This window comes from Alosa pseudoharengus, unplaced genomic scaffold (assembly GCF_046254945.1).
Source record: "Alosa pseudoharengus isolate Yale_2024_CS ecotype anadromous, Long Island Sound unplaced genomic scaffold, YU_APseudo_1.1 YU_APseudo_1.1_scf_1, whole genome shotgun sequence".
Lineage (NCBI taxonomy): Eukaryota > Metazoa > Chordata > Actinopteri > Clupeiformes > Clupeidae > Alosa > Alosa pseudoharengus.
In genome coordinates this window covers 57,541,259-57,555,521 of record NW_027468564.1, presented here as the reverse complement: position 1 = coordinate 57,555,521, position 14,263 = coordinate 57,541,259, and the positions used below count along the sequence as shown (strand labels likewise).

The following is a 14,263-nucleotide window of genomic DNA, read 5'->3' as shown; positions in this document are numbered from 1 at the left end:
AATTGGTTTTGGGTGAGTTTTGGCCTCCTTTTGTTTTGATTCTGGCTTGCCTAATTTGGGCTATACTCCCTTGAACATCCCTCCAAAACTCTGCCAAAATGACAAGCCAGTGTTGGGCCACACTAAATGTGCTATCTGGGTAAGGGGAGAGGAAGTTCTGTACACAGATTGTGTATAGCCTTTTAAAACATTACTTTTAAAATGCGCTACAGCATCAATGGAAAACTAGACTGGAAGAGGCCAAGCGCTCTCCAGTGTCCCGGTGTACTTGTTGGAAAATTGAAGGTATCAAATGCACGTGGTTCCGCTTGGACTTGTGGGTAAAGACAGCCCTCTGGTTTCAACACGGCGCCATTTTCGGCTGCAGACACTGTTTGGGAAGTTACTGTTTTAGTCTTGAAATTGTTTGAGTTACAAAAAATAGCGATAAGAAATGGGACGAAAGAAGAAGAAGCAGATGAAACCTTGGTGCTGGTATCCTTTTCAAAAAATTTCACTCTGTGTTCACTCAAGTGTTTCTGAATCCAATGTTTAGTGGTAGAGAACATCCAGCACGTTTTGTGTTGTAACGTTAAGCAAGCTATGAAGGAAATTAGCTTGCTAACGTTAGCTGTACCTACCAGATCCTGTTAATGAATTATGTTGTCTCAACGTTTGTCGGGAATTTGTATTCTGAGTAAACTATTCTATCTATTCCACCAACGAATGCCGTTATGTTGCGGTTTAAACATGTTAATGATTACACATAGTTTGTTTCACGGGCACCACTTAGCACTAGCATAATAGGTTAGCCTTACAGCTTAGCCTATGTACATTTTTGTGTTAGCTTCTTTCGTTAGGCACCGTCACGATACCCATTCCCCAACCTGGTTATAACAGTAGAGCTACAGTTACACGGCGACGAGGAGACATTGTTATCGACTATTTCTAGACAATACATTGTATCAAAACCATTTTAGTCAATATAGTCACATTGTAGCTCTTTGTGTGCGTTTGTGTCCCACTCACATTCTTCATGTGCTGTTTATCAAGGACGTAGCAAGCAGAAGTGGCCGGTCTCTAACTAACAAGACCATAACAATGCAGTCTTTAAAAAATGTCTCTGCGTGCATGAAGCTACATCCCAACATTGTTGTGCTCCCCCTACCTATGAATCTGCTTTATGTATGGGTTGGCCAGCTTAATGGTTTGCTTTTGTAGTTTTACGGCTGTTTGGTTCTATATGTTCTATCATGTAACATTGTGCAGCTTTGTAACTAGTCTGATATGCATTTACATTTCCAAGATTTCTTTTCTTAACTGAAATCTCAAAGGTATTGCAACAGAGACTTTGATGATGAAAAAATACTCATTCAGCATCAAAAGGCGAAACATTTCAAGTGCCACATTTGTCATAAAAAGCTGTACACTGGACCTGGCTTAGCTATACATTGTATGCAGGTAGGGCCAATATGCATCTTGCTTTTTAAACAAATTGTTCGACATTAGATGACAATTGGCCATTGTCTAAAAATGAATGTCTGCTGTTCAGGTGCACAAAGAAACAATCGATGGGGTACCCAACGCCATCCCAGGTAGAACGGACATAGAGCTGGAAATCTACGGCATGGAAGGCATTCCAGAAAAAGATATGCAAGACAGACGGCGTGTTCTTGAGCAAAAATCACAAGGTACACTCTCCCACCAACCCTGTCATACGGTTTTGTTTTAGTTGGTAACTAGCTTTTATATTGTCCTGATTGAGAAATCACACCTGTTATTTCCACTTGGGACTGAGGCCATTCATGTGTAGTTTTGAGGTTCATGTTGAAAATCCTGTGCTACTGTAAGAATGGGTTTTTTGGCTAGTCTTCATCAAATAGATCTCAGAATGACCTCGGTCAACAAATTAGTAAGTGTTTATCAGTGCCTACTGCAGAGCAATTGCTAGCAGGAATGGGTATCGTTAGGATTTGTCTAAGGCAGGGGTGGGCAAACTTTTTGGCTCAAGGGCCACATTGAGTTTTGAAAATTGGCCGGCGGGCCGCACACCACCCCCACCCCCCCTCCCCACGACACACACATAAAAAAATACATTTTTTATAGCCTATAATTTAGTATGAAAAGTATTTGTTTTAAAATACTGCTAATTTGTTTTAAAAATACTGCTAATTTTATGCTGTTTAACAAATGTATAAATTGTGCACTGTCGCTTTAATTCACGTTTATTGCTCAATGATCTTCTGCCTGCTCTGCTATGGCTAGTGCTGTACCTACGGCTGGGCCCTCTCACAGTTTTTAAATGGTCAGTAGTGGGAACTACTGTTGCCTTCATGATTTCCTTTTAAAACTTTCTTATAAGAAGGAGATATCAATTATCAACAATCACAAGCCAGCTGGAACCTGCGGCTCTCTCTCCCTCTCGTGAGTGCAGACGCGTTTCCAATGAAATGGATTGCATAATGTTCACATTAGATCTGCTGCAAAGGAGATAACTAAGAGTTAACTTAGAGATAACATCATGTTAAACTATTTAACATGATGTTTTGACATTGACATTGTAAACGTTATCTAAGGAGAGTGAAAAGCAGTTTGCAGTAAAGCTAACCAACGTCGTCTCTATCGCAGGAAAAAAATAGCGAGCAGCCTGATAACTAAATGAAATGCTCGGCGGGCCGGATGAAAGTGCTTGGTGGGCCGGATCCGGCCCGCGGGCCGCAGTTTGCCCACCCCTGGTCTAAGGCCACGTCTGCAGGAAAGCGACAGGCATATTTTTTCTTACCGTTTTCACACCTTTAGCAACATTGGTGAAAAAATCTTGCGTCCTCACGAAGAGGTGAAAATAAGCCAAAACGCTGTAGTGCATATGCCAGTCCAGTAGATGTTGCTATGGCGGTACAGATGCTTCACGAACACTACTTTATAGAATATAGAATTATCTAGCAGTGTTGTTCCTTGTACCTTTGTTACTAACAGTTGATACTTTCTGCCGTCATCAAATCGCGCATTCGCATTTAGTAATCACATTGCATCTAATGTAGGCTTAACATTTCTCATTTCTGACTTCACTAGACTATAAATGCATTTATTTATGTTGCAAGACATGTGAAAGAAATGAATGACACCGGCACTACGCACAAATTCATATAAACTTAAACCGCACTCGGTGAAATGCGCAGTTTTGAAAACGAACGTTAAGGGTTGTTTTAAGGGCATGTTTGTACATGCCCATAGCCAGCCACTCTGAAACAGTCAAAGGAAACTTAAAACGAGTCAAAGTCGAGACAAGACCCATCGTCTAAATTTCGGTGTCCACCACTCTAGTTCATCCAAAACAAACCAGAAAAGGGACTCAAAGTGCTAAATACTGGAATTACCCTTTAAGCCAGGGGTCTTAAACTCTCGGCACGCGGGCCAAATCCGGCCCGCGACCTATGTCAAAACAATACTGTAATCTGGCCCTTGAGGGTATTTTTAATTGCGACAAACAACGATACTGATTAAAATAGACAATAGATCCAAGTACGGAGACATCTCATTTGTACTCTCCTCCACCATTTGCTAGACATCCAGAGCTTGATTCAAACCCAAAATCGCCAAGTACACCTCGCTGCACAAATACAGGAAATACTTGTATTACAAGACGTGCATTTGTAATGACGCGGAGGCGATGCAGGCCATAGTTTTGCACAGATTGAAGCAGAAATAGGCCTACACCAAATGTTGAAAAACGTTCACGTGTGATGAAGTCTTGGGTAGGCTATGTTATTCACCTATTCTGATTCTGAAGGAGAATATCCTTTTGGAGATTATGATCGATCGTCTATTGACAGTGATAGTCACGGTGCGTCTGTGAATGGAGGTGCGTCTTTGCGTGTATACGACGGTGTCCACTAAGCATACCATGCTTATTTCGACCCTCTGCCCAACATAGCTTGGAGGTTGCAGTGGTAATCGTGATGATAGTGTCCGTTATGGATGTGGTACAGACAGCAGGGGTAGTAGAAATAGGGCTCTGAAGAACTACAAAGTCACCCGAGATAGGAACTGATTTTGACCAGGATACTTTATTGTAGGCCTTGTGATTATAGGCTAGTAATAGTTTACTATTGTTGGTATACATCTTAGGTAGCCTGACCATTTGCCATCCCCGTGGAGGGAGATGCAAATTGAGCGGAAGTACGTAGGAAGGCAATTAAAGCCAGGCTACATCTTCGGTGTTTACCTGTTAATTTGTTATGTGAGTAATATGACAAAAAATAAATTTAACCTGCTCAAATATGTTCATCCAGTATTTAGTGAAAGGTGCATAATTTGAGGTGCTTGCCATTAAGTGGCAAATTAGATGGGTAAATTTACCCCCTTCATAAACTTTTCTTTATACTCAAAGATTTTTACATTTACAGTAGGACTTTATCTCAGACCACTTTCAAGCCATAGCCTTGTTTTCTTAACCCTGACGCCTAGTTTGCCAGGTTTAAAAAAAAAAGTTATGAGAGGAAAATATTTTTATTTGGTGTGAAACACACACATAGGCTACCTGTTTTTATGCTTTTTTGTTTGTTTTTATAATTTGTATTAATGTTTATTTTATCATTATTTTATTTATAAGCTAAGGTTTCTAGCACAGGTGTCTAAAAATAGATAAAAAGACTTTCGGTTTGTAGTTTTGTGTTTGAAAATACAGTATTTGAAAAAAAAAACCCATTGCATTTTAGGAAATAGCCGTTCTTTTTTTGTATTAATCTTTAACACTGACGTGGCCCTCCAATCAGATGACATTGGCAGAAGTGGCCCCCAGCTCATTTGAGTTTGAGACCCCTGCTTTAAGCCAATGCTCGTGAGCGATTTCATGACCATTGATTGCTATTGTGTAACAATGTGCCATGTTATAGCCTACCTTTTCACATTAAGCATTTCCCCCTTGAAAGCAGACTTCAAGCAGAAAAGCTATGCATCTGTGGTGTCTGCCAGGTATACTGTTGTTCACCATTGCGTTCAGAATGCAGACACAGTGCTGTGTGCTCATTGTTTTTAATATTGCTACTTAATCCGTAATGACACTAGCAACTCTGGCCAACGTAACGTTAAAGGTTGTATCAGCGATTTCAGGCCCAAAAAGGCCCAAACATAAATGATTGTACACAAAAACAATTGCTACCATCAAGGGTTGGCAACCCCTCAAAGGCAAAATAAAGTATATCAACCAATTACCGACGAGATGCGCGTTTAGGAGAGTTTTAATTGCAATTTAATTGCTCTCTGTTTTGTTTGAACATCAACAGAAGTGACGTATCCCCACTATCGCTGATACTTTAACTAGTTTCTAGTCCTGTCTGGCACAGTCTACACACATTAATCATTACTGACAATGGACCAAATAGTATAATTTTCAATGGACCACCTAAAGCCAAGCTTAATCAGTAAATGTTGTTGTATTGGTTGATTGCTGTGCCCATAGCATAACATAATTTAAGGTTTGGTTGTGTTTGCTCATGCCTGTGGCTGAAATCATGAATCTCTCCTACAGGACTTAATATTTGGGCATTGGGCAAGATTTACTTCATTGTCCTACAGCATAGGTCAAGATGAGTGTGTTGCTTACTGTAATGTGCGTGATTGCTTGATGTGGTTTTAAATGTAACATTATCTTACTTGCAATGTGAGCTACTCTTGAAGTAGTGGGGTGATTACGCTTAAAACAAAAACAAGTTTATTTTGGGACTTAAGTGCATGTTTACAGTATGTGATCTACTTTGACAGAAAATCAGAAGAAGAAAAATAACCAAGATGACTCCGATGAGGAGGACGATGACGAGGCTGGACCTTCCTTTCAGCAACCAGTAGCCCAGCCACAGCCTGGATACGTTCCCCCGATGACTCAGCCCGGCATGCCCCCAGGCACTAGGCCGCAGGGCATGCCACCTGCCGGCTACTCAGGTACTCTTGAGAGCCGCACGAGTGGATACAGTAGACAAAGAGACATGGGGAGATTAAAAGTAGAAGTGTAGATGTGAGAAATCGAATCTCCTGAACAAGTGCCTTGGTTTTGTGTCCCAGTAGGAATGCCACCGATGATGCCGGGTATGCCACCGATGATGCCCGGGATGCCACCAGGGATGCCAGGCATGCCACCAGGGTGAGCGTTCTCTCTGGTTTCTCTGTATAAACTTTTGGAGTTCTCCTTACTGTGCATTTAACTGTTGCTGTTGTTGTTTTTGTTTGTTGTGTTTCTGAGCAGGATGATGCCCATGCATGGTGGTATGATGCCACATGGTCATGGTATGCCCCCTATGATGCCAGGAATGCCTCCAGGTGAGCCTCCCTGTTGTGATTCTGATCCCCTCTTTCTCCACATCTTCTCAGGCACTCTCATACAAATGAAATGTCAGCCTGCATATTGTGGCCGACAAAGCTGTAGTCTTCACCCAATTCAGGCAAATTTGCATTCATCAATCCGTGATTTAGTTTCAGTTTAGTTTACCTTACCTTTATTGTCATTGTACACATAATTCAACGAAATTTGAAGAGCTGTTCCTTAAGGTGCACCACATTCAATGACACAACATATACATACCCATTTCATACATACTGTACAGCATAGTCCTGAGGTTCCATAATTATATGGATATACTGCAAGGTTTAAAATATTGCAAATTGCCCTTATAATAAGTGTCTACATAAAAAAAATAGCATATATATATTATTATAAGATATACATATGCTATGGAATGTTGACATCCTATATGTAAAAGATGAAGTTTTAATAGGGCAGGCCAGGGGTAGATAGTCCCCCTGATGGTTCTGCAGTAGATTTCTTTCTGAGCGAGGTGGATGTAGTTGGCAAATCTAAGAGCTCTGTGGGTGTCTCTCCTCCAGGTATGCCACCCCATGTTGTCCGACCCGGAATGCCTCCCATGGGTCCGGCTGCCCCGGGCACAGCCCCTGGAATGCCCGCCAGGCCTGTGGTGCCTCCCGTCACCACCCCATCCGCTGTCACTAAGCCCTTGTTCCCCAGCGCTGCTCAGGTACTCTGCTGTGGGCTCAGCTGCAGTAGTCCAATACCTCAGCTTGACTGTAATATTATAGTAGTTGATATCCAGAATGCCAAGGGAAGGTTAAACAGGAATTGCTTGCTAATGAATTGTAGATGAACACATGATGTAACAAATCGGCAGTATTTTTTGTACCTAGTGTAGTCAAGAATTGGAGCCACTTTTCTAACTACTTTAAGAACTTAAGGGACAATTCTGGTTTGTACAAAAAAGCTCCATTGCCAGTAACAATTTTGATGCTGAAGCCATAATGAGCTAATAGTTTCATTTTCCCAAAACTAATGAAAATACTGGAATTGAAACTTGTATTATGTTCCTCATACACAGGAATCTGCTGGTAGGGATGCACCGATACCATTTTTTTTTTTACATTTGTGTATTTGCTGATACCGAGTACTGAGATTTCTACCACAAAAATAACTATTAGGCTAGCATGAAAAATGAATGCTGTCGGCATTAACTAGGGCTGTAACGATACACCAAACTAACGATTTGGTTTGTATCCCAATTTTTGACCCACAGTTAGATACATACCTCGATTTGTTTTGTGGGGGGCGGGGTGATTTAAACATGAGTTTTGCTTTCACGATTGTGAATGTTGTATTTAGAGAGAGAGAGAGAGAGATTAAGGTAGGCTACTTCTATACTGTTTGTTAAAGTTGCACGCATAGCTCTACAGTGAAAGCTATGAAGTTATGGTCTATTTATTTATTTTTGGACAATGTAGCGGTAGTTAAAGTCGGGAGATGTGTTGCTTAGGCCTAAACTGCATAGCGCTGCTGGAAACACTGGAATGGGTGTGTCGCGATTCTGTCTTCTCACACCGCGACACAGGTTTGTGAATATGAGTGTCGCGATTTTGGTTTCGATGCGCATATACGTTAATCATAATGCGATTAAGGACCAAGTATAATGTGTTAATTTTCTTTTTAATCACATTAACCGAAGATTTTTTATTTTACACTGTCACTTGTTCTGTTATCAACGATTATTTTTGGCTCCTACTATTTTGACCCTTTGATGCACCCTGTCTTGTTCTAAAACTGGCAGAGTCTCAGACACTGTCTAGTAGGCTTCTGCCTGGTCCTTCTCCTCTAGTCATGGAGATAATAAACACTAACGCAGTTCTGAAAAAACTCCCTTTTGGATGAATGGCGCAAAAAACTCCCAGTTGACGTGGAATTAAAATATCACCAAAGGACTTAAGTTTAAACTATAATCTACGAGCTAAACATTGTTTACACTCCTATACTGTTACACGTTTTCAACTGAACTAGTTAACTGAACTGAAGCTTCCACACTGGCACTGTCTCCACATTTTAATTGATCAAATTATTCGCCAGACTATTTTGCATTGTCTCCACTCTGTCTCACTAAAATCTGGTAGGGCAACAAAACACAAGTCACCTGGCCTAGACTGTAGGGACCTTTGTAAAAGTGGTATGGCTCTTTTAAGTGTGTAGTGTGGCTCATAGAGCCAGCGAGAGAGGAAAAGGGAGAAATTTGCTCCCAAAGCAGAGTTGGTGAAGGAGACTTATGTATAGTCTAAACTATAGTCCATAAATAAAGCGGTGATTTCTCCCACTGAAGTTTTGTCTTGCATTTGCTTGTTGCTCACAAGAGTTGAAATGAATTGCACGCGTAATTAAGTGGTATGTGATTTTTCTTATTTTTTTTTTTTATGAGTATGAGCCCAGTATCGGCCCGATCCTGGTATCGGGGCATCCCTATCTGCTGGATTGGTTATTTAAACATTGAAAAAACATATTTTTCATCATGTTGTCATATTTCCGTTTTCTTGAAAACAGAGATGTCTTTGTTACTATCAGTATTGTTACTGCTCTGATCACAGGATGTCCTGTAAACCCAGAACGTCTCTTTAATTAGTGCCACCCAGTTAAGTGTGCCCTGTGCCCTGTAGCCTCAGTCAGCCCCGTCCTCTCTGTGGTGGCTGTGGTGTGTGACTGTGCTCTCTCTCCCTGTGCTCCAGATGGGGTCGGGTGTCCCGAGCACGAGCCCAGCCTCCACAGGCTCAGACCCAGGGTCCACCGCTAAGCCCCTGTTTCCTAGCTCGGCACAAGTACGCCCCAGTTTGTGTGCTCTTCTGTACTGCACTGTGCAAGCATGTGGACAGTATGGCCAGGGCTGTGTTTGCGTTAGGGCTGCACAATTATTCCATCTTTAATCAAAATTGCAATTTGAATTCATCCAACTAACTAATCCCAAATGCTGCAAATAATCATGCCGTTTTCATCTCATGTATGATGTTAATATTCATGTCATCCTCCATGACAGACAATGTAGCTCGCCTAACAGGAGTGGTGTGCTTCTCATGCACTAGGCATGCTCACCAATCAGAAGTCTTCCAAATTTTGAATATTGAACTGAAGCTTGGCTTTGAAAAATTATGCCTCAACTCACAATCACAATATCAGGAAAATCACAATTGGATACGTTTCCAAAAATTGTACAGCCCTAGTTTGCATAGAGAACCGTTTTGTTTTGTTTTTCTAGTTTTAATGGTGAACAGTTTGCTCTTCATAGGAGGAAGTTGAAATAGTTGTGGTTTAAGTAGTGTTGCATGCTTGCGTGTGTTGTGATGTGTGCGTGTGAGCAGGGGTTAAAGTGGGGGGGGGGGACGCAGTTCCGCCACCTCAGATAAATTTATTCTTTCATACCAATGATCTAGCGCAATGATGTTGTTAAATTAAATGGTGAGTTATTTTTTTGCGTGAAGTGACCAAGAAGCTAGCATTTCTTGTCCAAAAAGTAATGCTACACCACGATACTCAATATGTTGTCCAACGGTGAGTCATTTATCCCCGTTGCACCGACACTGGATTTTAGGGTTCCTCACCTGCCAAATCCCACTTTAACCACTGCGTGTGAGTACATGCTCTAGTTTGGTCATGTTAGATCTGAAGTGAAATGGGTCGCAATGGTCTGTCATTTTTAAAAAGTGGGTTCCCAGAAAAAAGTTTGGGAAACACCGCTCTAAACAATATGCCTTCTCCTGGCAGACAATATTTTCAAACTGCAGTGTAACAGTCTGAACCAGGTCCTTATAACTAGCTTCACGGCTGCATCTTTTCTGGCTCTTGGTTCTACTTGAGGTATTTTTTATCCTTCTGCAAACCAGATAGGTTGTTGTCTCATTGAATGACAAAGAATGATTTTGCATTGTTTTCTGTTCTTTAAAAACTGCTGATGCTTTTGGTCAACTTTTCCTTCTTCAAAAAGACAATTGGCACATACTTTCGAAGAATATTTCTGTAGGTTCCTTTGTGATAAGCTCTTGATGACTCACAGCAACACTAACTGGCACAATTGACATTGCTCTATGCATCTGCAGTCCCAAAGTTTGTTAGTTGAGCACATAGACAGTAAAATATTGGCTCTTCTTAAGAAACAAACGGAAAAAAATGAAACACAATTGATATGTGACCAGAATCTCGTTACAGATCAACAACAAAGGGGTCAGTAGAAACTGTCTTATGGGCTGGACTGGAGTTTGAGACCGCTGGTCAAGGTCTAGGTATGCCCAACCAAAAGGACCACAACTCTTTGGGGGGGGGGGTGTTTCAGTGAGCCAATTTGATCACTACTCCCAAGAACCCATGCGATGGCCTTTGACCTCTCTAGGATTATGTGGTATAGTGCAGCCATGAGGCACAATGTGTCTTGAGTTGCTGCGCTTTGGGACTAATGGGTGCGTTTGCTCTGCACAGGCTCAGCAGACGGCGGCAGGGCCGGCCTCCTCGGCCCCCTCCACAGAGCCTCCCAAAGCAACATTCCCTGCCTACACCCAGGCGGCAGCCTCTTCCTCCTCGCCTTCCAACCCCCCTAGCAGCGCCGTGGCCAAGCCCCCTGCCACGGTCACAAGTAAGCCCGCCACTCTCACCACCACGAGTGCAACCAGTAAGTTGATGCATCCAGATGAGGATATCTCGCTGGTAAGTTCTTGAGTTTTGTGGTATGCCCTTCTTGACAGTAAGTAAATTAATTGTAGAGGAATGTTTTTAAGTAAACTAAGGAAGCTTATAGCACGAATTACAACAAATGTGTGTTAAAAGTGACTGAAATTCAGATGAGATGTGCCTTTTGTTTTTGCCTTTCCCTCCTCTGTGAATGCTTTGGAACATGGTTGTGTTTTGATGTGGCCTTGACCCGCTCTTTTCTCCGGTGCCTGCGCAGGAGGAGCGGCGGGCGCAGCTGGGTAGATATTCTCGGCTCATTCCGCGTCCCGGCCAGGCTAGCATGGCCGCCGCCCCAGCTGGAGCCGTGGCGGGCATGATGCCCCCTCAGCAGGGCATGCCCCCACAGCAGCCCGGCATGAGGCACCCCATGCACGGTATGAGACTCTGCTGGACCAACAGCCACTGCTGTATTTGGAGATGGCCTTTTGATCAGCAAAGCCAGGTGGACATGCAAGTAATATTTGTGATTTCTCTGTGATTTCTCTCCAGGTCAGTATGGCACACCTCCACAGGGTATGCCAGGCTACATGCCCGGCGGGATGCCCCCATATGGACAGGGAGCACCCATGGTGCCACCCTACCAGGGGGGACCACCAGGGCCATCAATGGCAATGAGGCCTCCGGTCATGTCACCCGGTGGACGATACTGATGCAGGCTGTCTTACTAGGTTTGGAGGTTACAAGTTTTCCCCCTCTAGTGTTTTTTTTTTTAATTAGCCAAACCAATGAACTGTGTTTGAGGGAAAAAATGCAGCGAAGAGGAAAACTACATATGGAACTCTGTTCAGCCATGACACAACCCAGTGGAACAGGGGGACAGGAGTATGTGAAGAGAGGAACTCTTCAGCTTAACACATGTGTGGCTTCTCTTCTCTCCTTCAGGTTGTTTAAAGACAGTGTAGTGCAAATTATAGTGTATTGCAGCCCCCCCTCCCCCCGCCCGGAGTAGCACGACTTTACCACCAGTATCCAGGCAAGTTCTACCAGTGGAATGTGTATCTTATTCTTAGGTGAAGCCTTCACAGCACAGTTCCAGTGCTGTTGGACTTCAGGTCCCCAACATTATGCTTGGTGAGGGCTTCCAGTTGATGGTTCATTTTTGTCTCCTGTATACAGTAATTCAGGGTTTCAATTCAAAGTTAAATGTCTTCACCTCTGTACTGTTTTTTTGGATAATGAATTGTAATAAACATTTGCTTAATTTGGTTTCCAGTTTTTTTTTTTTTTTTTCAGGCAGCTGTGTGAGTTAAAATGGTGGAAAAGATGCCCATCATTGTTTCCAAAAGCCATAATGACGTTTTCAAATGCCTTGTTTTGTCCACACACCAAAATGAACTGTCATAGCAGGGGAGTAAGTAAAGCTGAGTAAGTAAAGAAACTACAATCAGACAATTTTAAATTGTTGACAACTAATCAATTAATTGTTGCCGTGACAATGTGTGGCCACAGGAAGAGAAGTGAAGCACCATCTCTCTGAACTATTTGACCGTTATTAGCGCACAGTTAAGATTCAGTTATTCAGACCCCATTATCTAGATCTGCTATACTAGTAGTTCACTAAGACTTTAACGACCACTTAAAAGGGAGCTCGATGAAAGTTTTGTGATATATTATTTGTGGCCCAGGCAGAATTAAAATAGGCATTTGCAATTTTGGCTTTCATTAATAGACATTCAAGCTTTGCAATACAATGCCAATGACCGTTAACACTAGAAAAGAACTTCTATCTGGTGCTTAACTGATCTCTCACTTGTGCTATTAGTGTAATGGGCCAGGTTTTATTGACTGAACAAGATACAAATTTTGGATCAGGGATTAGAAACGGTTCAAAAAACACAAACTGCAAACAAACAGTTTCTGGATGAACGTAACCGAAAACGGGAACAAAACTAATTTCACTTGTTCCGGAGTGAACACGTTATTTTCAGTTTTAGATAACAGGTTAATGTTATTTATCGTTCCGATTAACCTTTATTTGAATATTATTCAAAGGTCCATAGGCTTGGGAAGTGACCTGTCCACAAAGTGTTCCCTAGACCTCTTATATGATGAATTTAGTCAGATGTTATGAATCAGTGTCTCACATGTATAATAGGCTAGAACTACTAGTTGATAAAAAGGATTTTCATATCCAACACTATCTAACTGCCTTTTCCAAGTATGTAGCCTAAATTACAGAATCTTTTTGTGAAATATCAGGCTACCAGAAACACAGGGAAATATCTGTAGGCCTGTCATGAAGTTGGTAATACCACACATAGGTTAGGCTATTACAGGGCTTAAAGCAACAACGATTTCTGTGCCTGAAGTTAGGCTAAGATTTAATATTGTACAGGTCTACTTGCCTACTTTCAGATAGTAGCCCCATGCTTGAATTCAAGCACAGTGATTTTAACAGTTAGTCTTGATATTGAATGTGCTTTGATTAAAGCTTTAAGTCTGTTGGACCAAAAAAAGCCTATAGTATTGTGCCACTGATTATAAATCAAAAAAAATTTATTTTTAAAGGAACGTTATTAACCGTTCTTCTATAACTTTCTAACCAGTTACCATTTAGAGGAGAGGCCTTGGAACACTGGAACAGGAACGAAAAAAATAAGTTTTTTCAAACCTTAATGAAAATCATTCAATTTTCAATCCCTGCTTTGGATATAACAGATTGGTACACACTATTATAGGCAATGCTATTAAAGAATGCTACAATATATTTTCATTATTATACCTGTTTCAAACCCTTTTTCTTTAGACAAATTTAATGAGCAAAGCCAATCAGGAACTTTTGTATGGCAAGTAGGCCTACAGTATCCTGTGTGTAGTCAGTGTAAATGTTTGAGGCATTCAGACTGTTCACTGCGCTGGGTCCAGTACGTCTGAGGTGAACAGAACCCTGCACTGAATCAAGTGAACTAATAAAATATCAATAGGAAAAATGTTCAAGAGCAATAGGGGACAGCATTGGCTGCACAAGAATTTATAATTGTATGGGCATGGCATTTTTTGGAGTGGGCTGATTTTTAACAGTTTTGAAAAAAATAAAATAAAACTGCCACTTGTTTGAGTTAATGGTTTATAATAGCGTGTTAAAATAGTGTATAGATATTTATTTTTATCCTCCTGCAAACCAGACCGGTTGAATGACAGAACTGCCGATGCTTCTGGTCAACATTTCCTTCTTCAAAAAAGTGTTAACAGTTAACGGGTATGTGACTACCACATACTTTCAAAGAATAGTTATGTTGGTTCCCTTGTGAT

General features: G+C 41.6%; 1 protein-coding gene across 4 annotated transcripts; it reads left to right on the top strand.

Moving 5' to 3' along the window:
* The first annotated feature begins 329 nt into the window (after positions 1-329).
* On the top strand, positions 330-12,217 carry znf207b (zinc finger protein 207, b). 4 transcript variants are annotated; one of them, XM_076295072.1, is made up of 11 exons: positions 330-474; positions 1,314-1,440; positions 1,532-1,670; positions 5,743-5,919; positions 6,043-6,118; positions 6,221-6,294; positions 6,859-7,007; positions 9,025-9,114; positions 10,763-10,987; positions 11,229-11,385; positions 11,501-12,217. In XM_076295072.1, the coding sequence occupies exons 1-11, from the start codon at positions 434-436 to the stop codon at positions 11,659-11,661; spliced, it is 1,416 nt and encodes a 471-aa protein (XP_076151187.1). In that variant the 5' UTR covers positions 330-433; the 3' UTR covers positions 11,662-12,217. The 4 variants fall into 4 exon arrangements, with proteins under 4 accessions (XP_076151187.1, XP_076151178.1, XP_076151203.1 ...); XM_076295063.1 differs by having other exon boundaries at positions 6,040-6,118; XM_076295088.1 differs by lacking the exon at positions 9,025-9,114 and having other exon boundaries at positions 331-474.
* The last annotated feature ends 2,046 nt before the right edge of the window (positions 12,218-14,263 follow it).

Coding starts and splice junctions, on each gene's coding strand:
- znf207b (XM_076295063.1), top strand. CDS start 434: ATGGGACGAAAGAAGAAGAAGCAGATGAAACCTTGGTGCTG. Junction 1,441..1,531: donor TAGCTATACATTGTATGCAG/GTAGGGCCAATA, acceptor TCTGCTGTTCAG/GTGCACAAAGAAACAATCGA. Junction 7,008..9,024: donor TGTTCCCCAGCGCTGCTCAG/GTACTCTGCTGT, acceptor CCTGTGCTCCAG/ATGGGGTCGGGTGTCCCGAG.